Here is a 24,336-nt window from a genome sequence, read left to right as displayed (position 1 = left end):
TTACGAATTTTCTTTTCTTCTTAAGTACACTATGCTGCTATCTTAGTTTACAGAGGAAAATGAAGTCCATTTGTCATGAAGTGCCCCTTTCTTCCCCAGCTCCCAAAAGGGGCTCTCTTCTTTATCAAAGTCAACATTTCAAACTCTCCTTTATTCTTCCCTCCCATTTTTTCATTTTCAATCTCTCCTCATCCATTGGCTTCTTTCCAATTGCCCACATTTCTCCCATGCTTAACAAAAATCTTCACTTGATCTTGAAATCCCTTCAAATTATTATGCTAGCTTTCTCCTTCCTTTCTTAGTCAAATTCTTAGAAAGAGCCCTTTACACTAATTGCTTCCACACTCTTATTTCCCATTTATATTTGAAGTCTTTTGAAATGTTTTCTGACATAATTGCTTGATGAATTGTTCCATTTAAGGTTGGTAATCATTTGTAAATTTATTTATTTAACATAAATAAATTCAATGGTCTTTCAGAAATAATCTTTACTTTTTCTGATCCATGGGGCTTTTGAAACTTAAGAGGTCCTCATGGGTACTCTTTTTTACTGTTTTGTTTTTTTTAAACAATGTTTTGTCTTGCTTGGTTTTATTTGCCTGAGTGTTTCTTCCTTTGATGAATTATCATACATTTCCTTTTCTCTATGTAAGGTGTTCCCTTGGGCTCTTTTCTCTATATACTCTCTTTTCATGTCATCATCTTTCATGAGTTCATATTTTGCAAATGACTCCCCAAAGTTCTCTTTTCTGAATTCGTCTTATCGCTTAAAATCACTTACTAGATGTATCTTTTTGGATTTTACAAAAGCATCTCAAGCTCAACAAGTCAAAACTGGATCACTGGACCTTATAAAGTTAACTTTTCTCTAAATGTCCTTCTTAATTTTCTGTTGACGACACCACAAATCTTTTTAATTACCTCACTATCTTTTAGATTCCACATTTATTATTTCTCTATCTACTTCCTTCTCTTTATTCATGCGGCTACCATTCTTGTTTAAGCCCATATCGTCTTTTCCTTGAAAGGCAAGACTCCTACAGGGTTTCCCAATCTCTAGTTTTTCCCTCCATCCTCCAATGAGCTACCAAATTTATATTCCTAAAACAGAATTCTGACCATGACATTCTTCTGCTCAAAAATTTTTAATAGTAACTGGTTATTAAAAAAAAACAAAACAAAAAAAAAAACTTCTGAACTTGACATTTAAAACCTTCACAATCTCACTGTAGCCTACCTTTTATTTTCACATTATTCTTCTTATACTCTGGTTCTGATTATCAGCATTCAACAGAAATTGCCCTTTTCTAAAGTTACCAATGATCACCTAATTGCCAAATCTAATGGCTTTTTCTCAATCCTCATTCTTTTTGACTTTATAGAATTTAATACTGTTGATCATTCTCCTCTCAAACACTTGCATGATATTGCTTTCTCCTTGTATTCTTATCTACCTGGACTCTCCTTAGTTTCCTTTGCTGGTTCTTCATCCATGTCATGGTCATTAATTGTGGGTATTCCTAGAAGCAGCTGGTTGGCATAATAGAGTGCTAGGGCTCAAGTCAGGAAGACCTTGGTTCAAATTCAGTCTCAGACCTGACCAGCTGTCTGACCCATGATAAGTCAATTTCCCTTTGTCTATTTTAGTTGCTTCAACTGCCAAATGAAGATAATAAGTACTTATCTCCCAAGATTGTTATGAGGATCAAATGATATATTATTTATACAACACTTGGCACATAATAGAAACTAAATAAATGCTCGTTTCTTCCTTTGGCTGTCCCTAGACCCTTTCTTCTTTTCTCACTATACTATCATTTGGTGATCTCATTATCTCCCTGTGAATGAATCATCATCATCTACGCAGATGATTCTTACACCTAAATACTATCCTCTGATCCCTCTCCTGAGCTTCAGTAATGCATCACCAATTGCCTTTGGCCATTAAACTGAATTTTCTGGAGGTATCTCCAATTCAGCCTCTCTAAAATAGAACTCATTACCTTTTTCCTCTTTTTGAACTCATCAGTTACAATAAAGGGCATAATTATTTCCACCTCAATCCACCCAATATCCTTTCTCATTCCACATATTTACTCTTGCTAAATCTCATATACATGTCCCTTTCTCTCCTCTCTCATCATCCTTGCATAGGTTCTCACCACATTTTGCCAGGATTACTCACATAGTTTTTTCCTCAGATTTCTGCTCCACTCCAACCTATCCTTTACTTGGCTACCAAAGAGATTTTCCTAAAGCACAGGTCTGACCCGATTCAACATAACTTCAAGTAGCTCCTTATTCCCTCTTGGCGATAATAAAAATTTTTGTTTGGAATTTAAAGTCTTTCATAACTTGGCCTCTATGATACTCTCCTCTCTTGGCTCTAGACATTCTCCCCACCTTTCCCACATTCTTGGAATGTTCTTTTGTCCACTCCAACTGCTTATCTCCCCGTCTTCAAGTCCCAAATAGAATCAGACTTTTTTTTTTTTTTTTTTTTTTTAAATTTAAGCCTTTTATTTACAGGATATAAACATGGGTAACTTTACAGCATTAACAATTGCCAAACCTCTTGTTCCAATTTTTCACCTCTTACCCCCCCACCCCCTCCCCCAGATGGCAGGATGACCAGTAGATGTTAAATATATTAAAATATAGATTAGATACACAATTAGAATCAGACTTCTTTTAAGAAAGCTTCCTAAACCCCTCAATTTCCAATGCCTTCTAGCTGGCAAATATTTCCCGTTTGTCTGGCATACCGCTTGGTTGGTTAGTTTTTGTTTACCTGGGCTCTCTCCAACCAGACGGTAAGCTCCCGTGAGAAGCAATTTTCCTCAGGAATTTAGTATTCATTGATAGATATATTTCCAACTCACATTCCACTCCCCTCCAACACCTGGCCTTCTTGCTGTTCCTCACCCACATCATTCTACCTCGTCTCTCTCCATTGGCACTGTCGCCTGTGCTGGAAAGGTTCCGCCCCTTACATTTCTCTTTCCTCGAGACTCAGTATGGAGGGCACAATTCCGAGATCGAGAAGGGCACAAGAACAGGTTTTTAACCGCTCGCCTGACGAAACGGGGGGAACACCGTTTGCAGCGCTGGGTCAGCGTTTGGCGGAGCGGCGGGCCGGGCCTAAGCTAACTGGGGACGGTGGGAGAAGGTCTGAGTGGAGGGCTCACGGAGCGGGGCTAGCCTCAAGTCTGAGCAAAAGGAAAGGGACGGGAGGCCTCCGGGCCCCCAGATGGAGCCCGCAGGGCCTTCTCGGCCCCAGGGACCCAGATTAGTCCCTCTTCTTCCTGAGGATGAAGGTTGGGACTCGTGAGTCCGCCCTGATCGCGGGGCTACCGGTAGCTGTCGAGGGCCTCCTTCCCACTTCCCGGGGTGCGGCGAATGAAGGGAACGGCCCCCACGCACGCGCGGCCGGGACGCAGACGCCGTGTATGGGGCGCCGCGCTGCGTGCGTGAGCGTGCGTGGGGCGGGGCCGGCGCTCGGAGCAGGAGGCGGCAGCGGCGGCGGTGGCGGTAGCAGCCGGAGGAAGAACATGGCGGGCGCTGCGGGGCCCGGGAGCGGCCCTGGCGCCGCTGGCGGAGACGGAGACGATTCGCTGTACCCCATCGCGGTTTTGATCGACGAGCTCCGGAATGAGGACGTGCAGGTAGTGGGAGCGGAGCGAGGACTCGCGGCCGGGCCGGCCACGGGAGACCCGGGGGGAGAACTGAGGCAGGAAGGCCCAAAGGGCTGGGGGAGAGCAGGCGGGCCAAGCAGGCCCGAGCTCCAGGGGAGACCAGAAACTGCCCCAGAGTGAACTCCAGCACACCCTGAGGCCTTCCAGGGCTTAACCCCGACCCCGCCGGGGCCGCCCTGAGGCTTGGCGGCCAAGCTCGGACCGGGCCGGCCTCCGCGGAGGCAGCTTCCAAGGAAGACGCCTCCCAGTTTCTTTGACGCCTCGTGGGGACCGCTCTGTGGGAAAACATCCCGTCCGTCCCGGGAGAAACTCGGCCGTGTTAGCCCGCGCTTTAAAAGCGCGAAAAAAACCCTCTAGCATCAGGGGATTAGAATTTCTGATCGAGATGCTTCCCCAACCCCCACAGTCCCCCGCCAGGTACCTGAGCCCTCATCTTCCTCCTCCTCTCCCCTAATTCCCTCCCTCTCCCTATGCTAAATGAATGATGGGCTGGCGGGAGCCGAGGAACAGTAATAGGATGTTCAGTAGTCCTTTGAGTTATAAAGTGTCCAAGGTTTGCAAACGTGGAAGGAGATGCATGATTAAGGGAAACGGTGTGGGTATTTTCAGATCGAAAGGGGAAAGAGCAACAGTTGTCATCGTATTTATTCTCACCTGCAACACTCCTGCCAAAATTCTCCTTCCTATTAAAATTCTCTCTCTTGTTGACTTGTGATCCCCTCTCATTCTTTACTTTTTCTTGTGTCTTCCAAGAAAAAGCATGACTACTCAACTTGGTGAACCTTCTCGTGTTTATATGATCACATTAACCCGATTTCTGAAAACCTTGCATACAACATAGACTTCTCTGAGAAATTTGAGAAGTTTAAATTTATCTTTGTTGCCTTCACTTCTCTATAATAGTACTTTTTTGTTTGTTTGTTTTTGTTTCTACTTTCTCTGCTTTGACCTGCTTTCCTTTTTGGATCTCCACATAATGATTTTTTTTTTTTTTAATAGCTAAGGCTCAACAGTATTAAGAAGTTATCAACAATTGCTTTAGCTCTTGGAGTAGAGAGAACTCGAACTGAACTGCTGCCATTTCTTACTGGTATGTTAATTTTGTTTTCTTAGAAAATATGAAACTTTTAGTTTTTGTAGGATGTTTATTGATTTAAACATTACAGAAGATGTGATTAGCAGCATTACTGAATACTCCTGAGCAAAATGGTATAGAAAGACACCACCATCTGTCTTTGCTCTAAATCAAAATGTAATGATATGGACAGAAATGTTTCAGACATGTCAAACAAGTTTTAAAAAATGTATATGATAGAAAAGATGTTGAGCAGTTTCCTAAGTCGGTTCTACAGAATAGATCTAGGTAGTATATGTTGAAACAAGGAAAAGTAGGCTTACTTATGATTTTAATTTGACTGTTGCCATTTTAATGTCTAATTTGTTTCCCTTTATGTTTCATGTTGAGTGTTCAGCTGTTGGTCAGCTAATTTTTTATGAATTCCCCATTGTTGCTATTTTAGATACAATTTATGATGAAGATGAGGTATTATTGGCTCTTGCTGAACAACTGGGAAATTTCACTGTCCTGGTAGGAGGTCCAGATTTTGCCCACTGTCTCCTGGTGAGTGGTGATGTGACCTATTCTCTCTATATTTCCTGAACTTTAATGGATAAAGATAGGGACTGAACTTTTGATTTCTTTGGTAAAAGAGACTTTCTGATCAGGGAAAATCCTCTACTGGTATGTGTTTTTCTTAACCTCTTATCTTAGGGTAGAGGTGGGGAATATCTGGCCCACAAGTAGTATAAGGCCTGTGAAATCATTTGCTTAAGCACCAGCAGGTTATGATTAGCTGAAAGATAGGTACACAAACTTCCATTGCTTGAATTCTATGAGATAATTTTGTATGGCTCTCAAAAGATGTCATAAATACCCAAGAGGCCATTGATAGAAAAAATGATCCCCCATCCCTGTCTTAGAGACTTGCCTAAAGCATTGAGAGTATAAATAGTTTGCCCAAAGATACATAGCCATAAGGTGTTTGAGGCAGGACTTGAACATAGGTTTTCCTGGTTCCAAGTTTTGCTCTTTTTTCTGTGTCATGTTCTCTCTTCTCTTGTGGTTTAAATGATGTATTATTTTGAAATGTATTATCAGCCCCACCTCTCACCTGCAAAACTATATACTTTCTTTTTATTATTATTATTTTTTATTTTATTTTTTAATTTTTAATAGCTTTCTATTTACAAGTTATATGAACGGGTAATTTTACCGCATTGACAATTGCCAAACCTTTTGTTCCAATTTTTCCCCTCCTTCCCCCCACCCCCTCCCCTAGATGGCAGGATGACCAATACATGTTAAATATAAAACTGTATGTACTTTCAATGAAAGTTGGTTCATGATCATGTGGGAAGATGATCTAGGTTTGTGTTTGAGAGCATAAACAGTATTTGCCCTATTGACTTAAATTTGCCTTTTCTTAGATTTGCAAAGTATCCAATTAATTCATAGCCATTCTCTATTCTTTGCTCAATTTTCTTGGGCATATTTGTAAATTCACTAGAGGAAAAACCTGAATTTCATTGTTTCTGGAATTTCTGGAAATCTCTCTTAAGCTAGTTATTTACTCAGTGTAACTTTAGTGTATTTATTATTTTTGCTAACTACATTTTAAAGATCCATATATGAATGCTTTTCTTATTCTAATGAGTTACGATGACTTATAAGTGAGCCTTTGTTTTGGTGCTGGTTTTTCCATATATGCATATTAACAGCATTGTTTTCCAAATTGCTTCAGAGTGGGTTTAGCCAATTGTATTAGAGTTCCTGGTATGGTGGAGTTGGAAAGACCTGAGTTCAAATCCAGTCTTGGTCACTTATTAGCTATGTGATTCTGGGCAAATCTTTAACACAGTTGGTCTCAGTTTTCTCATCTGTAAAATGAGCTGGAAAAGGAAATGGCAAATCATTCCATATCTTTGCCAAGAAAACTCTAAATGGGGTCATGAAGAATCATATGACCAGAAATGACTGAACTCTATTTTTAAGGGCAGTTACATGGCAGAGTAGATTCAGTGCTGACCCGGAATCCAAAAGACTCATTTTCCTGAGTTTAAATATGGCTTTAAATATTTACTACCTCTATAACCTTAGGCAAGTCACTTAACCCTAACCCTGACCTGGAAAAAGAAATAGCCAATGACTCCAATATTTTTCCCCAAAAAACCCAAATGGGATCTATCACAGAATTAGATATGACTGCAAGCCAATAAATCATAAGATCATAGATTTAGAGCTGAAAGGGATAATAGAGGTCATTGAGTTCAACTCCTTTATACATGAAGAAAATAAGGTACAAGGGTTTTGTAATTTGTCTAGACTTATAAAGCTATTAAGTGTCTGAAGTGGGATCTGAATCTTGGTCTTCCTAACAATGGATACTGTGTTTCTTATATTTGATTGAATGTCATTGTTTGGGCCAAACTTTATTAAACAGATATACTCCTTACCTTAACTTGTTCCTTCATCCTTCCAAAAACACATCTACATGTGAGATTCAGTGAAATTAAGAGCAGTCACTTTAACCTTTCCAAAAGCAACAAAGATCTGTAGGAGATTAGCTGATGCTTTCAGAGCTCTGGACTTTTAGATCATCCTACAACATTGTTTACCTTTCATATGGCCATGTCATAATCAGTTAAAATCAGTCCTTTTGAGATATTCCTTAGAGTCTTTTCTGCTGATTTTCTTTGATTCTCTGACATTGACCTTATGACCTTTATTCAGCTATTCTGATACAGTATCCTTGTTATAGGTATCTGGTAGTGCTATGTGAGGTCATGTTGTAGTAGGAACTTTTAGTGAAATGGATAAATGGAGGGTATGAAACTAATGGTAAGATTGATGTTAGTATTGCCTGCACTTCCAGGAATGGTGGGCTATGGGTTTAGTGGCTTGATGCAAAGTGGAATTAATTATTATAGTACCTAAAGAGATTATTAAAGATAAATGTTTCTCTTTTGTGTACTGTTACATTTTAAAGTTTATCCTTGCTGAAATATGTAATATAGTTTTAACCTATATTTGGCCACATGTCTTTTAAACAAGCATTCAGCTCAATATTGTTAATATTGTGGCAAGTCTCTTTCACTGTGTCATTTGTAGACACCATCTGTGAATTGCCATCTGGGACATGAGATCTTGGCTATACTACAGAAGTCGTGTCTTCAGGTTGGAAATACCTTATGTTGCCACTGTGAACTGAAAGCTACCATTTGATGTTATCTAGTTAAAGTTCTGGTTACATGTACTACCTCCCTTCAATCACTACAAAAGGTGATACTCTGCTGCTTCCAACCTGATTCAGTAAGTTTTTTTTTTTTTTTGTTTGTTTGGTTTTTGTTTTTTGTTTTTTTTGATTTTCCTTTTTGATTCTCTCTCAGCCTCCTTTGGAAAGTTTGGCAACCGTGGAGGAGACTGTAGTTCGAGACAAGGCAGTGGAATCACTGAGGCAGATCTCCCAGGAGCACACTCCTGTTGCTCTAGAAGCCCATTTTGTACCTCTTGTGAAACGTCTGGCCAGTGGGGATTGGTTCACTTCTCGCACCTCTGCATGTGGGTTGTTCAGTGTTTGCTATCCCAGGGCTTCAAGTTCTGTCAAAGCAGAAATTAGACAGTAAGATGTGGTATTTTTTCAATTATTTTGGGTTGTTGGGAATGAGTAACAAAATCTACATTTTTACCTATGGGTACCTTAAAGGGATAGTGGGAATGATGAATATGTAATACTCAGAAACCTAAGCACTGTTATTTTTGCTACCTAGTAGAAAGGTTCTAAAATGGACATTTTGATTATTGTAGTAAAATTGTGGGAGATAAAATGCATTCACTGTTTCATTTGCTGCAGGCACTTTCGTTCCCTCTGTTCTGACGACACCCCAATGGTCCGACGTGCTGCTGCTTCCAAACTTGGTGAATTTGCAAAAGTCTTGGAACTAGAAAGTGTTAAAAGTGAAATTGTTCCATTATTCACTAATCTAGCTTCAGATGAACAGGTAAATATAAGTTATATAAGGGTAAATACTCCCTTCCTCCCCCCTCTTTATATTTCAGGAATTTCTTGGCTCAGAGAGGATAAGCGACTTGCTTTTTTGCCAACAAGCAAAAAAGCCATGGCTGGACATGATCTTGTTCCTTTAGAAAAATTAAGATTTCTATATGATATGGATTAGTCCAGTGCTATTTAATTGCTGTTAATGTTGATTTTTTTTTTTAAAAGCAATTCCTTGTTGTTTTCACCCTTTTTTATCTCAAGCAGAAAACAAATTTATAGGGTAAAGGAAAGGAGGGGGTCAAAGAGGAAATGGAAACTATAATTAGGAGGGCAGACCAAAGCTATAATGCATAGTAACATAGCTTTATAATATGGGCAGTGAAATTTCCTGTCATTTTGGGTTTGTAGTTTAACAAAAGGCATATAATCCTTTAGATTCTGATGCGTGGCATGCATCAGATTCTTTGACACTATAAGGAACTTCAGATCAAGAATATGACCTTTTCCCTTTAATATGCTTAGATTTTAGTTTCCTAGAGAATTGTTATAATATGTAAATAGCTGTCAGACTTGTCTTCAGAATTCTGTCATTAGGAAGAATCCTGTTAGTTTTTGGATTTCATTGCTCTTCAGATTTTTACTCTAAAACAGTCACGAAATTAAGGAGATTTAAACAGCTTAGAAATTGCTTGTCAAGTAACACCTGATCTTTTTGTCAAGGAACAGGTATGGGAAACTATATAACATCAATTTAGAATATAAGCTCATTTATAAAATATCATAGGGAGAGGCTGGCAAGGTTTAAGATTACAAGGATTACTTTCTCCAAAACAGCTGATGAAATAAACTTATAGACACATTTTACTATGAGATCCAACCAAGTGATCTGGGAACATTTGTAAATGAAATTGAAAGGCTGTGAAATGGAATAGTTAGGCTAGTATTTCTGTGGTGTTCTAGTGAGAATAGTACTCCTCTTGCATTCAAACTTTACTACTTAAAGTACCTCAGGTATCATGTGGAAAAGTGAAGATTTTAAACTGAAATGGGAAGAGCAATAGGCCCTGATCAGAAGAATTCTCTACTGTATGTACCACACTTTCCAGCACTGAGGAATCCCTCAGTGAAGATTAAAAGTTCTTCAATTGAAAAAGACTAACAAAATAAAGAGAACAATTGCAGTGTTCTTTTTCTAGAGGTAGAAACTACTGACCCCTCACTGTGCTTTCATCTGTATGTGATCTTTCTGAGAAAGGTCTATATACATATCATATCAACAGTGAAAATATTGACAAGGATAGACTTTTCAGATTTTTTAACAGCAGTTCACTTCTCTAATCAAATGACTAAAAGGTATAGAGTATAAAAGATTTTGATATATCTTATTTGTTGGTGTCAAAAAAAAAAAAAAGGCATTTGATTTCAGAGAATAAATACAGCCTTAAAGGTGTCCCTAAAACAAGTTGTCTTTCATGCTAAATTTAAAAATTCTATGATAGAAAAGATTACAAAGATATTTAATGGTTCCCCAGTAGAAAAAAACATGAAACAAGGAGCTCTATGATCAGCAAAGATGTATGCTAGTGTCATGGAGGTTGGGCCATGTGCATTGATACAAAGATTTTTCATATGCTTTCATATCACTCATAGATAAAGTTGCATTAATTACATTATCTTAACGAAATTTATTGCCATTTGAAAGAGATTACCCAACCATCCACATATTTAAAACATTATAGATTGCCTAGAATATAAAATGAAGTTAGATGGGCAAATATCTCATTAATAAGTGTATATTCTTTGGACAAGTCCTAGATATGGGTAATAAACTAGGCATACAATTTAATAAGAGGAGTCTTTGGGGCTTAAAACATTTGAGAAATTGAGGAATCTAAAGCAGCTTGCTATCATAAAAGATCATCTTTTTGCTATTAGTATCCTCCTTATGTTGTAAGGCTATGAATAAATCATTGAAGAAATATTTAAATATGTGCCACATTCTAGGGCAACAAATGAAACTGTCCCTATCATGGAGGAACTTATATTCTATTGGGAAATACAACCTTTCCATAAGTATGGGGTGTGTGTGTGTGTGTGTGTGTGTGTGTGTGTAATTTTTTAAGGGGGAAATGTATTACAAAGAGTAGGAAAGGGTTCACATGGAAGTTGATACTTGAGGTGATCTTTGCTATAAATTCTAAGCGGTAGAGGCAAGGTGTATATATTTTCTAGGCATATGGGAATAGGCTGTTTAAAGGCAGAAAGAAGCCATGTGGCGCTTCAAGGAGGTCAATTTGGGTGGAGTTAATGAAAGAAAGTAATGTATGCTCAAGCTAGTAAGATAGGTTGGAGCCAAGTTATAATGGGCTTTATCTGACAAACGAGTATTTGTAATAGGAAACCACTGGAGTTTAGACAGGTGAGTGAGATAGATGATACTTTAGGAAGGTTATTTTGTCAACCACATGGAGAATAGATTGAAGAAAGGAGAGACTTCAGGCTGAGGTAATTATATCAACAAAATTCCCCATTGCCTTCCCTTCCAGGTGTTATAATTTTACCCCAAAATACAATCTTGGATTATTTTTCTTTTTTAAAAATTTTCCAAATACATGCAAAGATAGTTTTTGATATTCACCTATGCAAAACTTTGTGTTGCACATTTTTCTCCCTCCTTCTCCCTCATTCCCTAATCATCAAGCAGTTCCATAGAGCTATGCAAGACAAATCAGATCAAAAGGAGGTGGGGAGGGAATATGAAAAAGAAAAACAAGCAAACTACCACCAAAAAAAAGGTGGAATTGTCGTATTTTATCCACATTCAGTCTCTGTAGTTCTCTCTCTGGATGCGGATAACACTATCGCAAGTCTATTGGAAATTCATCTAAGTCCATCATGTTTGATCATCATGTAATCTTGTTGCTGTGTACAATGTTCTCTTGGTTCTACTCACTTCATTGGCATCAGTTCATGTAAGTCTTATTTGTCGAGCTTTTTCAATATATTCTTTTGCTTCCCCCAACACAAATTGAAATTTTGATCTTACTTTTTGTTTTCAGTGACTTTCTGATTCTACAGTCATCTTAGTTCAGATCTTTATCATCTTATGACTAAACTACTATTATGTCTATTGTATATAGCTTCTTCAAATGTCCTTTTTCTAATGTCCATTATCTTAACTGTATCAAAAGTATTTATCCTTAAGAACTCTTCACCAACTTTTATTTTCCAGTCTTGCTAGGTTCATAGTCTCTGCTCCAATAGGATTTGCTCTCCAGCATGCAATTTATGTGTTCTTCCTTTCATACATTTGAAATGCCATTTCTTCTCATTTGAATAGCCTTGCTTTGTTATCCTTCATTATCTTATCAGAAATAGGTATTAAAAGTCACTTCAGAGAGACTTAAATGCTTTTATTTTCTTGTATGTATATAGAATAAATATATGTTATATGGATATACATCTATATATACACACGCAAAATTTCTTGTATATTTGTTCTTACACATGCATATATGTTTTTATGTATGTGTTTTCTGTTTCTCTACCTGAATTAGAAGAAAACTCAAGGGATTATAGTTACAACTCCAGTATATCTTAAAAGTAGCATACAAAGGAGAGATGGAGCCAAGAGGGTAGAATAAAGGCAGGGATTTACCAAACTCTCCTTGAAACTATTCCAAATTACTTTAAATAATAACTAAAATTGTAAGTGTAACAGCACACAAAAAGATGGAGTGGAACTTTTTCAGCCAAAGATAACTTAGGAGGTCAGCTGGAAAGGTCTGTGGTACCAGAATGGGACCACTGAGCAGCCCTGGATCCAGCCCCAGGAAAGGAGGAACTGGCTTTTGGCCTCTGAATCAGTGGCAGTGCTGGTGGTTTCTAGGCTTCTCCGTCCAGAGACATCAGAAATGACTTAGAAAGTTAGGAGGAAAGGTCTATCAGTGTGGTGAGAGGACCTTGGGAAACCAGAAAACCAGGAGTGGGCGTGGGTAGTGGGGAAAGTAGCAGCTTTGGGAAGCATCAGCTCCAGGAAGTTTCTTCATTGAGGAAGGACTCTTGTTTTAGTAAATAATCACATGGAGACAACTCCTCATGGTTCCAGGGCAGAAAAGGGTGCTTGTGGTCAGGTCACTAGAATGATGTCTGAAAAAAACTTGAGACAGTATATCCTTCATCCTGGAAACAGTTCTATTTTAACAAAGAAGCTTCTACAATTAAAGCCTTCAAGAAAAATTAAAAATTGGTCTCATGCCATGGAAGATCTGAAAAGAGATTTTGAAAATCAGGTAAGAGAGAGAGGAAAACTTGGAGAGAATTGGGAGTGGTGCAGAATGAAATACAGAAAGCTAATGAGGAAAAGAATGACTTAAAAAGCAAAATTGGCCAAATAGGAAAGGAGGTACAAAAGCTCACTGAGGAAAAGAATTCCTTGAAAAATAGAATTGAACAAATGGAAGCTAATAACTATGAAAAATTGGGAAAAAAAAAAAAAGCAAAACTGAAAGAATGAAAAAATAGAAAACAATGTGAAATAGCTCCTTGTAAAAACAACTGACCTGGAAATGAGATGTAGGAGAATTCATTTAAAAATTATTGGTCTACGTGAAAGCCATGATCAAAAAATGTACCTGGAATCATTAACTTTCAAGAAATTGTCAAGGAAAACTGTCTTGGTGATCTAGAATTGGAAAAAAAATTAAAAGGACCTACTGATCAACCTTCTGAAAGAAATCGCAAGATGAAAACTCCCAAAATTATTGTAGCCAAATTCTGAAACTCCCAAATCAAAGAGAAAATATTGCAAGCATACAGAAACAGTTCCAGTATCATGGATACACGGGTTAATAGAAGATTTAGCAGCTTCGACATTAAAGCATCAGAGGGCTTGAATACGATGGAACTAGGATTACAACCTAGAATAATTTACCCAGCAAAATTGAATATAATCCTAAAGAGGAAAAGGTAAATAGTAAGTAAAATTAAGGACTTCTGAGTATGAGTGGTGAAAAGACCAGAGCTGAATAGAAAATTTTATTTTAAATATAGGATCAGAAGCATGAAGAGGTAATCAGGAAGGAGTGATTATAAGGTTTTATATTCCTTCATTGGGAGGATGATACTTGTAAATCATTAGAACTTTCTCATTACAGAGAAGGAATTATATATGTATATATATATATATATAGACAAAGGAAATTTCAAGTGTGAGTTAAATATGAAGGAACAACATCTAAAAAAAATGAGAGGAATGTACTGGGAGAATGGGAAAGGGGGAGATATAAATTATTATAAAAGAGGTAAGAAAAACATTGGAAAGGAAGATGGAAAGATAATGAGTGAACTTCATCCTCAGAAGTAGCTCAAATGAAATATACACACACAATATGGATATAGAAATTAAATTTACCCTGCAGGAAAGTTATGGAAAGAGAGGAAGGGTGATAGAAGAGAGGGAATATTGGGGGGGATGGGTGGTCAGTAGCAAAATACCTGAAAATTGGGTTAGAAGGAGAGGATGGAATAAATGGGGAAATACAGTTAGCAATAGTAGTAGGGGAAAGAATTTTTTTGTTTGCTGAGGCATTTGGGGCTAAGTGACTCGCACAGGGTCACACAGCTAGGAAGTGTTGTGTCTGAGATCATATTTGAACTCGGGTCCTCCTGGCTTCAGGGCTGGTGCTCTCTCACTGTGCCACCTAGCTGCCCCAGGGGAATTTTTAAAGAAGTCTGATGAAGACTTCATTTCTCAAATATAAAGGTAAGTGAGTCAAATTTATTTTTTAAAAGTACCATTCCCCAATTGATAAATGATCAAAAGAGATAAACTATGCCCAAAGAGCTATAAAATCATGCATATCCTTTAACCTAATAAATAGTACCATTACTAGGCATGAATCCCAAAAGAAGTTTTATAACAGTTTTTCAGGGAAAAGAATTGGAAATTGAGGGGAAGTTCATCAGTTGGGGAATGGCTGAATACATTGTGGTATGTGATTATTAAAGAATATTATTTTCAATGGAAAATGGTCAGGTTGTTCTCAGAAGAATCCGGAAAATCCTCCATGAACTTAAACATAGTGAAATGTACTATGTATAATGTAATAGCAATGTTGGGGGATGATCAGCTGTGAATGACTTTGCTATTCTTAGCAATAGAATAATCCATGACTACTCTGAAGGACTGATGGAAAATGCTATCCATGCTAGGAAGGAACTGATTGTGTTTTGAGTATAGATTGAAGCATACTTTTATTTTTACTTTATTTTTCTTGGAGGGGGAGGAATCTGTTTTCTTTCCCAGCATGACTTTTGTGGAAATGTTTTGCATAACTTCACATGTGCTTTCTTAAAGGGGGTGGGGCTGGAGAAGGAGGGAGAGAATCTGGACGTCAAAGTTTGAAAAACAAATATAAAAAAAAAATTTACATGTAACTGGGAAAATAAATACATTAAATATGTTTTCTAAAGTATCATACCTCAAAAGTTGCTATGCAGTTCGTATGACGGATCATATACTATGAAATCTTTTTCCTTCAGGATTCTGTGCGTCTTCTAGCTGTAGAAGCATGTGTCAGTATTGCCCAATTACTGTCCCAAGATGATCTTGAAGCTTTGGTGATGCCCACGCTCCGCCAGGCAGCAGAAGATAAATCTTGGCGAGTTCGCTATATGGTGGCTGACAAGTTTTCAGAGGTAAAAATACTACATGTAACATTAACTATTATAATGCAAGTATTGGTGTGGTTTTTAATGCTTTGATGATGTTTTAATTACTAAAGACTCCAAATTTACAGTACCTTAGAGGCCATCTACTCCCATCAGTATTTGAACAAGAATTTAATCTCATACTATAACCTGCCAAATGATCATCTGCTCTTTGTTTAAAGTTTTTCAGTGAAGGGAAAACCCACTCTCTCTTAGAGCAGCCTGTTCTCTTTTTGAATGGTTACAATTTTTAAGAAGTTTTTCCTTATATCAAGCTAATTTTGTCTTTTTTACAAATTTTAGTTCTGTTCTCTTGGAGCAAATAGAATGAAACTAATCAATCTTTTGCTTTGCAGACAGCTATAATATCTTTAAGCCTTTTTTCCAATTTAAAACTGTAGTTCCATCAAATGATAATTATGTCATTATCTTCCACCCTTCTGGTTGCCATTTTCTTTTTGTCTTACTTTTTTTGGGAGGTGGCTTAGGTAATAGGGGTTAAGTGACTTGCCCAAGATCACATAGCTAGGAAGTGTTAAGTGTCTGAGGCCAGATTTGAACTCAGGTCCTCCTGACTTCAGGGCTGGTGCTTTATCCACTGAGCCATCCAGCTGCTCCAATATTTTCTAACTTATCAATGGCCATCATAAAACATGATGCTCTAACTGTGAACACATTTGTTTGGACAGTAGGTAAGAGTCTCTATGTGCAAAATACTATGCTAGGCATGAGGGAAAAGATGAAGATTAGACAAGATACAGCTCTTCCCTTTATGGAGCATACATCATTAATAAAAGAAATATAACATAGCTGTAACATGATATGTAAATGCATAGAAGTATAAACATAAACCCCTTAGATCCGAGATAAGAGAAGATTACTTGGTCTTGGAAGGAAAAATAATCCATAAAAGCCTTTTTACACTATTAAGTGGCATTGAGCCAACACTGTAGAATTTCAAAAGACAAAAGAGTCATGGGGAAGTATGTAACAGGTTACGAATTAGTGAACATTCCAGTTTGGTTAGAGCTTAGATGGTGGGAATACTATAACATGGTGTCAGATTGAATACCAGGTTAAGGGATTTGAATTTTAGTCAGTATAGAGCTGTTGAAATGTTTTATAACACAGGTCTAATAAATGAGGTCTTTGCTAAGGAAGATTTTTCTGTCATTGTTTTAAAGGCTGTATTAGGGCAGACTAAGGGTGAATAAGGGCTAGAAAATTGGTTTGAAAGTTATTCTGACTGTTTAATGAGTAAAAGAAGAATTTGGAGTGGGGTGATGAAGAGAAGAATGGACAAACACTAGAGATTTTATGGAAGTAAATCAATAAAACTTAATACTGTGATAGAATATGAGGGATAAAGAATAATGGTGTAGTAAAGGTTTGAGTATAGATGAGGTGAATGTTAGTACCACTTAAGAAAATAATCAAGTCAGAGGATTGAGTTGTTTTAAGGAAAGATAAATTTGGCTTTGGACATGATGACTTTGAGATGCTGTCAGTGGAGATATTCCAGCTAGATATGCAGGCCCAGAGCCTTGTACAGAAGCCAGTGTAGGAGATATGAATTTGGAGAGTATACAGAAGAGTGAAAGAGATTTAAGAGATAAAGAACAAAAAGTTAGAAAAGAGGGGCAAGAACATATAGTCTATTGGACACGCATAGGTGTTTGATATTAGGAAGAGAATGGGGAGCCATTGAAAGTTGTAGGTTATGGTAAAAATAGTGTTGCATTTCAAGTCTGAAGACCTGGTTGTGTCATTCATTAGTTGTGTGACTTGCATCCTTGTCTCTCTGAGACTCAGTTTCCTTATCCATAAGATGAGGGGGTTGCATTTTATAGTATCCAATCAATGTTCCCTTTAGCTCAGAAAGACAGGAGAATGTCATTGTCCTTAAAGATCTTTTCGGTGACTCTTGAAGCTGACATAATGGAGTGGTGAGATTTTGTAACAAACCATCTAGGATTGAAGAGAGAGTTAAGTGACATGCAAGTAGGCACATAAAGTCCTAGATGGAAGGAAGGTTACATTGCTTTTATGCAGTCTTGATTCTTTTTGTGACATTCACTAATAAACTGCTTATCTTCTGTGATAGCTTCAAAAAGCAGTGGGTCCAGAAATAACCCAAAATGACCTGGTCCCAGCCTTTCAGAACCTTCTTAAAGACTGTGAAGCAGAGGTCCGAGCTGCAGCTGCCCACAAAGTGAAAGGTAATGAGTAAGCTCAGTTGTGTTTGCATCATTGGGGCACTCAGTGTTCATTCCTTTTATGTTTGTTTTATTTTCCAAAAAATGTTTCCCAAATAGGGAAAATTGTATACAGCATGCAGAAATATCAGATATAAGCAAGATATTTAATTAAGAATATGTTACTAGAGAGTGATTAGCAGATCAAAGGGAAAAAATATATATTTAGATTGATTAAGTTTCCTAAATCTTGTTTGCTTAGATAAAATTGTTTGACTTTGAACTTTTGATAAACTTGAGTAAATTACTTCACTTTTGTGTAATTGATGTCAAGCAAACATTTTCTCTTTTTATGCCCCTTAGAACTTTGTGAGAACTTGCCTGTTGAAGGTAGAGAATCTATAATTATGAATCATATTCTGCCCTTTGTTAAGGTAAGATTTGTGTTTTCTCCTAAGAACTTTTAAAATTACAGCTGAGTTTGGAAATTAAGTGTTTTGGGTGTTGTTTCAATGTATGGCATTCCTTATTTCTCATGTTTTAATAAATACAAAGTGCTTTACCATCTCTTTGTATGTGTTACTTAAAAGAGGAAACGCTGTGAACTAAGGAATATTGAAACATTGTAGATTTCAAGATTGTTTGGATTGATATAGATCTGCTCTATACTCTGGTAAAATAAAATAAAAGAATTTTAATATATATTTTTTAAATTATAGGAATTGGTATCTGATTCCAATCAGCACGTCAAGTCTGCTTTAGCTTCTGTAATTATGGGATTATCTACCATTTTGGGCAAAGAGAATACCATTGAACACCTTCTACCTCTTTTCTTAGCTCAGTTAAAGGATGAGGTGAGTCTAGAAATTTATACATCCTATTTGGTAGAGTCATTTTTTCAGTGTGGCTATCACCAAATTAGAACCTCAAACGGCTAAGGTTGAGGAAAGATTGGAATTTCAAAACTCGGGAATAGGAACTGGATTAGGAATATGAAAAATTTTGAAAATGACCAGTGGGATATAAAATGGAGTTCTTGAGAAATTCCTCTGTAATTTATGGTGGATTTAGACAACTAATTCCTCACCAATGTTGTGAATAAAAGGAAGATGGATCTTTTTTTTTTCTCCTTAACTTGTGAGTTTTAATAGGTTAACTAAATTTAAATTCTTTAATGATATTTGGCTATAAATTTTGGATGATTAGTCATTTAATTTTTTTATCATATACTTTTTTCTTTTGATAATTCATATGATTGTGATATGTGAGATTATTCGGTGCTCTAGCCACTGTGCTGTATGTCCTTTAGGCTGTAATTCCCCAAATTTTACTTTAAGAATATATGATCTTTAATTTATACTTATTTCAACAAGATTATCTGATTTTGGGTGATGTGAGAATTAGGTGTATTTTATAGAAGTTGAACAGTGGCTTTCATTCTTTTTGGTTTGATGTTTTTAGTGTCCTGAAGTCCGTCTGAATATCATTTCTAATTTGGACTGTGTAAATGAAGTAATTGGAATCCGTCAGCTTTCTCAGTCTCTCCTTCCTGCCATTGTGGAGTTGGCTGAAGATGCCAAGTGGAGAGTACGATTAGCTATCATTGAGTACATGCCATTGTTGGCAGGTCAGCTGGTGAGTGTTTTACATTGCTATTTTTTTGGTTAGTAAATTGAAAGATAGCAAAGGTATTATATTATTTTATTTAATTGACACGTGTATAGTGGATAGACCTCTAACCTAATAGCCAAGCCCTACTTCTGACCCATACTGGTATGACTTAACCTCTCTGTGTTCTAGGCCACTGTGTAAAACTATAATTTGCAAGTAAGTTGCTCATCTTTATTAGTAGGGGGAGTTTCCTCATCAGGTGTTACCTTTGCTAGTGGGTTACCTTGTGTGGGTTACCTCATGTGTAACAGGCTTGATGTATTTTATTATTTTTCCAGCTCAAAGATTTTTTTTTTTTAACCAGCTGGGAGGGGGGTGACTAGTGTGTTTGAATGATAGAAATAGGATACAGAGGGGCAGCTAGTTGGTGCAGTGGATAGAGCACCAGCCCTGAATTCAGGAAGACCTGATTTTAAATGTGGCCTCAAACACTTAACACTTCCTGGCTGTGTGACCCTGGGCAAATCACTTAATCCCAATTGCCTCAGCAAAAAAGAAATGGGATACAGAAAAAATTCAGGCTGGAAATAATCTGGTATTTTATTTGTTGATACTAAATTTCATCTTACTAAATTCTGATATTTTGATTAAAATAATTGGTAGTCTCAATTTGTGAGGTGAGACTTGGCTAGATGCAGTTCATATCCAAAAAACCTAACTTTTTTTGGCACTTAGAACTCAATATAAATGTGCCTTAACAGGTTGTGTGTCCCCTTTTCCTCACCCTCCCCTCCAAAAAAGGGGGGAATGTAATTTTAAGGCTATATAATAGAAGAATATCATTTCGGGAATAATAATGATAGACCTATTTTATTCCCTGTGACTTCACTTTGAATATCACATCTAATTCTGTGCATTCTAGAAAGGATGTGACAGAGTTGTAATTCATTTGGGTTGATTTGGGAATAAGATTGAAGGAATGGATATTTTGCCTGAAGAAAACATAGGGAAACACAATCCTGATATTTGAATATTTGCATGGCTTTATGAAAAAAGAAAATTAAGAGTTGCTTTGTTTGTTCCCCAAGGTCAGAACTAGGATTTATGGAAGATAGGGAAATAAATTTTAGCTTAGTATAAATGAAGTGTACTGCCTAACAGAGCTATTCAAAATAAGGATTGCCTTGAAAGATAGAGAATTCTTTGAAAATGTGGAGCTATTCTGATAGAAGATACTAACCACCAATGGGGGAATCTTGTGAATCATGCTTCAGGTGAAGGACTGTATGATCTCTGAATTCTTTTCCAAATCTAGAACTCTATAATTTTGTTTTATGATAGAATGGAGATTCAAAATAAAACTTTAAGATAAATTCTTTTGATCTTTGTTTAGAATCTTTTTGTCATACTGTACATAGCTGTTGATTGGGATTATCTTTTAAAAAAAAAAAGAATTGAGAAATGACCAGTGTTATGGAAATATTGATACTATATTGTTATTTTTTTTTAATGGCCATATTTGATGGTTATGAGTTTTTTCCAGGTTCTCTTGTTTTTAGTAGAAATTATGAGCTTTTTCCTTTATAAATGACTTCAGTCTTGGATATTGTGTTTGTGTGTGTGTGAAAAATTGTGTCTGTGTAATATACACACATCCCAGATAATCTGGTTCAAAAAAATACTCTTGAGTTTTATAGTAAAAAAAAAAAAAAAAATCAAACCAAAAAAACCAAGAACCTCTGTGAAGAGGTTAGGATATTTTGAGTTTATTAATTTAGGGCTAACAATGATTTATTTTTCTCTCCTTTTCAGATTGACACATTTAGGATTTGTTTTTTACTTCTCAAGAGTCATGTCCTCATTTTGGTGTATTTAGTCCTTAAATGTGACTAATGATAGATTATCTTATTAAACTTTAAAGTGAACCAATTTTCAGGGCTATCTATCCTTTGAGACTCAGTACTACACCTGTCCGCTTTCTGTCTAGAAATCTAGCTTTAGTCTATTATAATTCCTCAAGCTCCACAAACAAGAGCCAACTGTTTTATAGAGGTTTGGATCTCATAAAGGAAAAATTTGGTGACATTTCCTTTCAATGTCTGATCCCATAGCAAGGCAATTTTCCCATTACTTGCTTCCCTTCAGTGGACTTGTAGCAGGGAGATAGAACATTTCCCACAATTTCTTATGTATTAAATACACTTTTTTTCCTAAACTTTTTTTCTAATTTGTAAATTTGTTTATTATTATTATTTTTACTTTTTAAATAAAGTAATTGATTCAGAGAAGCAGCAAACCATTAGACAGTCAACTTTGAAGTCAGATATACTTGGTTTCTAATTCCATCTCTCACACATACTGCTTTTGTCACTGGGAAAGTCACTTAAACTGTCAGTGTACCAGGCAACCCTCTAGACTAAGTTATAGAATAGATTCTGAAAGGTGCTTCATAAGTTAACCTGAGTTCTTTTGCTCATTTCTTTTTCCTTTTCTATCACTATTTTTCACCCCTTTTGTTTGGCAATATGATTTCTCCTTAGTATCATTTTCATTATATAGTTATATGTCATCTTTCTCTTTTTTCTCCCTTCCAGTTTCTTTCCCTCTTCCCTTTCTTCCTTTCTCCTCTTTCTTCTTCTTCTTTTTTTTTTTCCTGTAAGATATGTGCAGCAAGGCATGTTGGACTTAGAATCGGGAAGACTTGGGTTCAAATCTTACATCTGACATTTATTAGCTGTGTGTCCCTAGATAAGTCAGTTAATTTTGTGCATCAAGGGCAGTTCCTTAGAACTGACTAATTTATGGGTTGTGAGCTGTGTTGGAGGAATGAATTTCCAAACTGTAAATCTCCTATGCTGTCCAAATCCCAGACTGGTTGTACTTTAAATTTCCCATATCACAACTTGATATAATGTAATTAGATTATCTTATTTCTTGGCTTGGAATGGTTGCATATTAACTGACCTCTTTGTATATAGGGTGTGGAATTCTTTGATGAGAAACTGAATTCTTTGTGTATGGCCTGGCTTGTGGATCATGGTAAGTAGAAATTCAGCATAATCAGATTATGAAAAGCAAATTTTCTTTGCTTTTTCTAAAAAGTTTTAAGGCACTCATATTTCTTTTTTAGAAAGAAACCCCAAAGTGATCATCATGATGAATGGCTTTGATTAAAGAAATTTTCCTTTGACTATGGAAATGATTGATTTATATTTTCCCCTTTTTTTCCTTTGAGGTAGATGAACATGTTCTCTGTCCCTTTTCTCTTATTTAATATCCATCATAATTCTTTCACATTTTCCCTCTAACATTCAGATGTATCCAAATTATATGCATATACTGGCAGATTTCTTTTCCTACCTCAACTTACTTCAGTATTATCATTAATAGTTACTAAATTGAGTTTGGGAATAGGCAAAGAAAATGGGAAAATAACTTACTTGGATCATTTTTAAGTCAGAGAAAGTTGTATAGAAGATGAACAATATTCTCACTTTGTGAATCTAATGGTGGGAGACTTAGTTTGGTGCTGAGTCTTAGACAAAGAATAGGGGAAAATTTCTTGTTTTTAGAAAAAGTAGTGGTACCACTATTGCTAGACCCAAAATAAAAGGCTCCTGAGGTGGGGCTAGCTGATAAATAGTAATAATTAATAGTTGGGATTCTGGTGACATCCATGGCTAGAGGAGTGCTCTTTGCTTTACTAGTGGGAATGGATAGACTCGTAATGAAAGGGAAAACTATCATTAGTTTGGAACCCACTGTAGAATAGTTTAGTGAGCAAAAGATGGCTCCTAGTATGTTAGTGGCATTAACTTTTACACCATCCATTGGAAGAGACAAAGGATTGTTGTCCTCTGGAAGTACCCAGTAGTCAGACAATGTTATACTTTTGTGGCTGTATGTGGACTTTGTGTTTATATGTATGAAATGGGAAAAAAAATGGCACTTGCGTGATTATGTTTTTGTTACTTATGGGCAGGCATATTTAGAGTTCATAAGTAGTTGAACAATTAATAGAGCTTGTCCATCATTATCTGGGACAGACTGCAAATGGATAGTGAAGTAGATCTAAAGTTGAAGAGAAGAGGAGGTTTGGATGATTACAGAGTACTTTGAAGAAATTGTTTTTCTTGAAAAGGCTCATTTTTTTTTTTTTTAATACCAATACTCTTTGGAGATGAGGTCCTACTTTGAATTGTGGAATATTGTAGATGCCTAAGAATTGATATTGAGGCTCTCCAAAAGGACAGTGAATAAGTATATGCTGAGCATGAATAGATTGCTACACAGAAATGATGAATCATGCAGTGGGAGCAGTGTAAAGCTAATCATCAGATAACTGATGACCAGGAAAATCAAGGGTTGGTCAAATAGTAAGAGTGAGGGAATGCTATGGACAGTTTGTGTTCTTCATTATTATCTAGACAATGTGAAGAGATCTAGAATGCTGGGTGAATCCCTGTGCTGAATTTATAAGAGGACGTAGAGACTTGTATAGGACAGAACAGCCATGGGTATATTGCAGTTTGCATAGCTAAATGAAATGTCTATATTAGTAAGAGAGAAAATATATTGGAATATTTGGGGGGTATTTAGTTAAAAAGAATAAGAGTGAGAGAAAAGTATAAAAGGGAGATAGGTATATATCTATCAGTGTGTACTTTATACATATAAATGTGTATATATTTATATATATGTTCACATGCATGTACATATTCATGCATATGTATATTGCACATGTGAGCATATGTATTCTCAGTAATTATTCCAGTGATTAACAAAGCTACTTTAACTTCTTTTGTCCTAGAATAACCTTAAATTCCTTGTTGTTTCCACAGAAATGGCCTCCTGTGCAATCAAAATCTGTTGATTATTTTCCCCCAGTTTTAGTTTGAGGCTATTGACTGACTAGTCTGCAACTAATATGGATCCTTTTTTTCCTTTGCTTTTATAACATGTAGAAGCAGAGATAACAATCATTGGTTTGAAAAGTAATCCTGAGTCAATGAAATGTCCCAAGATTGTTTCTCTTCTAGAGGACCATTATTTATAATTTTTATTTAT

At 36.5% G+C, this 24,336-nt stretch overlaps 1 protein-coding gene across 2 annotated transcripts in view; it reads left to right on the top strand.

Moving 5' to 3' along the window:
• Nucleotides 1–3,506: 3,506 nt before the first annotated feature.
• The window catches only part of PPP2R1B (protein phosphatase 2 scaffold subunit Abeta), a 28,717-nt gene continuing 7,887 nt past the window's right edge, over nucleotides 3,507–24,336 (top strand). Inside the window, exons 1-11 of one of the 2 annotated variants that reach the window (XM_031961164.1) lie at nucleotides 3,507–3,665; nucleotides 4,695–4,785; nucleotides 5,216–5,316; nucleotides 8,142–8,374; nucleotides 8,606–8,753; nucleotides 15,296–15,451; nucleotides 17,568–17,682; nucleotides 18,022–18,092; nucleotides 18,378–18,512; nucleotides 19,120–19,293; nucleotides 22,248–22,308. In XM_031961164.1, the coding sequence (XP_031817024.1) occupies nucleotides 3,552–3,665; nucleotides 4,695–4,785; nucleotides 5,216–5,316; nucleotides 8,142–8,374; nucleotides 8,606–8,753; nucleotides 15,296–15,451; nucleotides 17,568–17,682; nucleotides 18,022–18,092; nucleotides 18,378–18,512; nucleotides 19,120–19,293; nucleotides 22,248–22,308 (1,399 nt within the window). In that variant the 5' untranslated portion in view covers nucleotides 3,507–3,551. Of the gene's footprint in view, nucleotides 3,666–4,694; nucleotides 4,786–5,215; nucleotides 5,317–7,977; nucleotides 8,065–8,141; nucleotides 8,375–8,605; nucleotides 8,754–15,295; nucleotides 15,452–17,567; nucleotides 17,683–18,021; nucleotides 18,093–18,377; nucleotides 18,513–19,119; nucleotides 19,294–22,247; nucleotides 22,309–24,336 lie in introns of those variants that run through there. The other variant, XM_031961165.1, reaches the window with a different exon arrangement.

This window comes from Sarcophilus harrisii, chromosome 3, assembly GCF_902635505.1.
Source record: "Sarcophilus harrisii chromosome 3, mSarHar1.11, whole genome shotgun sequence".
Lineage (NCBI taxonomy): Eukaryota > Metazoa > Chordata > Mammalia > Dasyuromorphia > Dasyuridae > Sarcophilus > Sarcophilus harrisii.
This window is presented reverse-complemented; position numbering and strand designations above follow the sequence as displayed.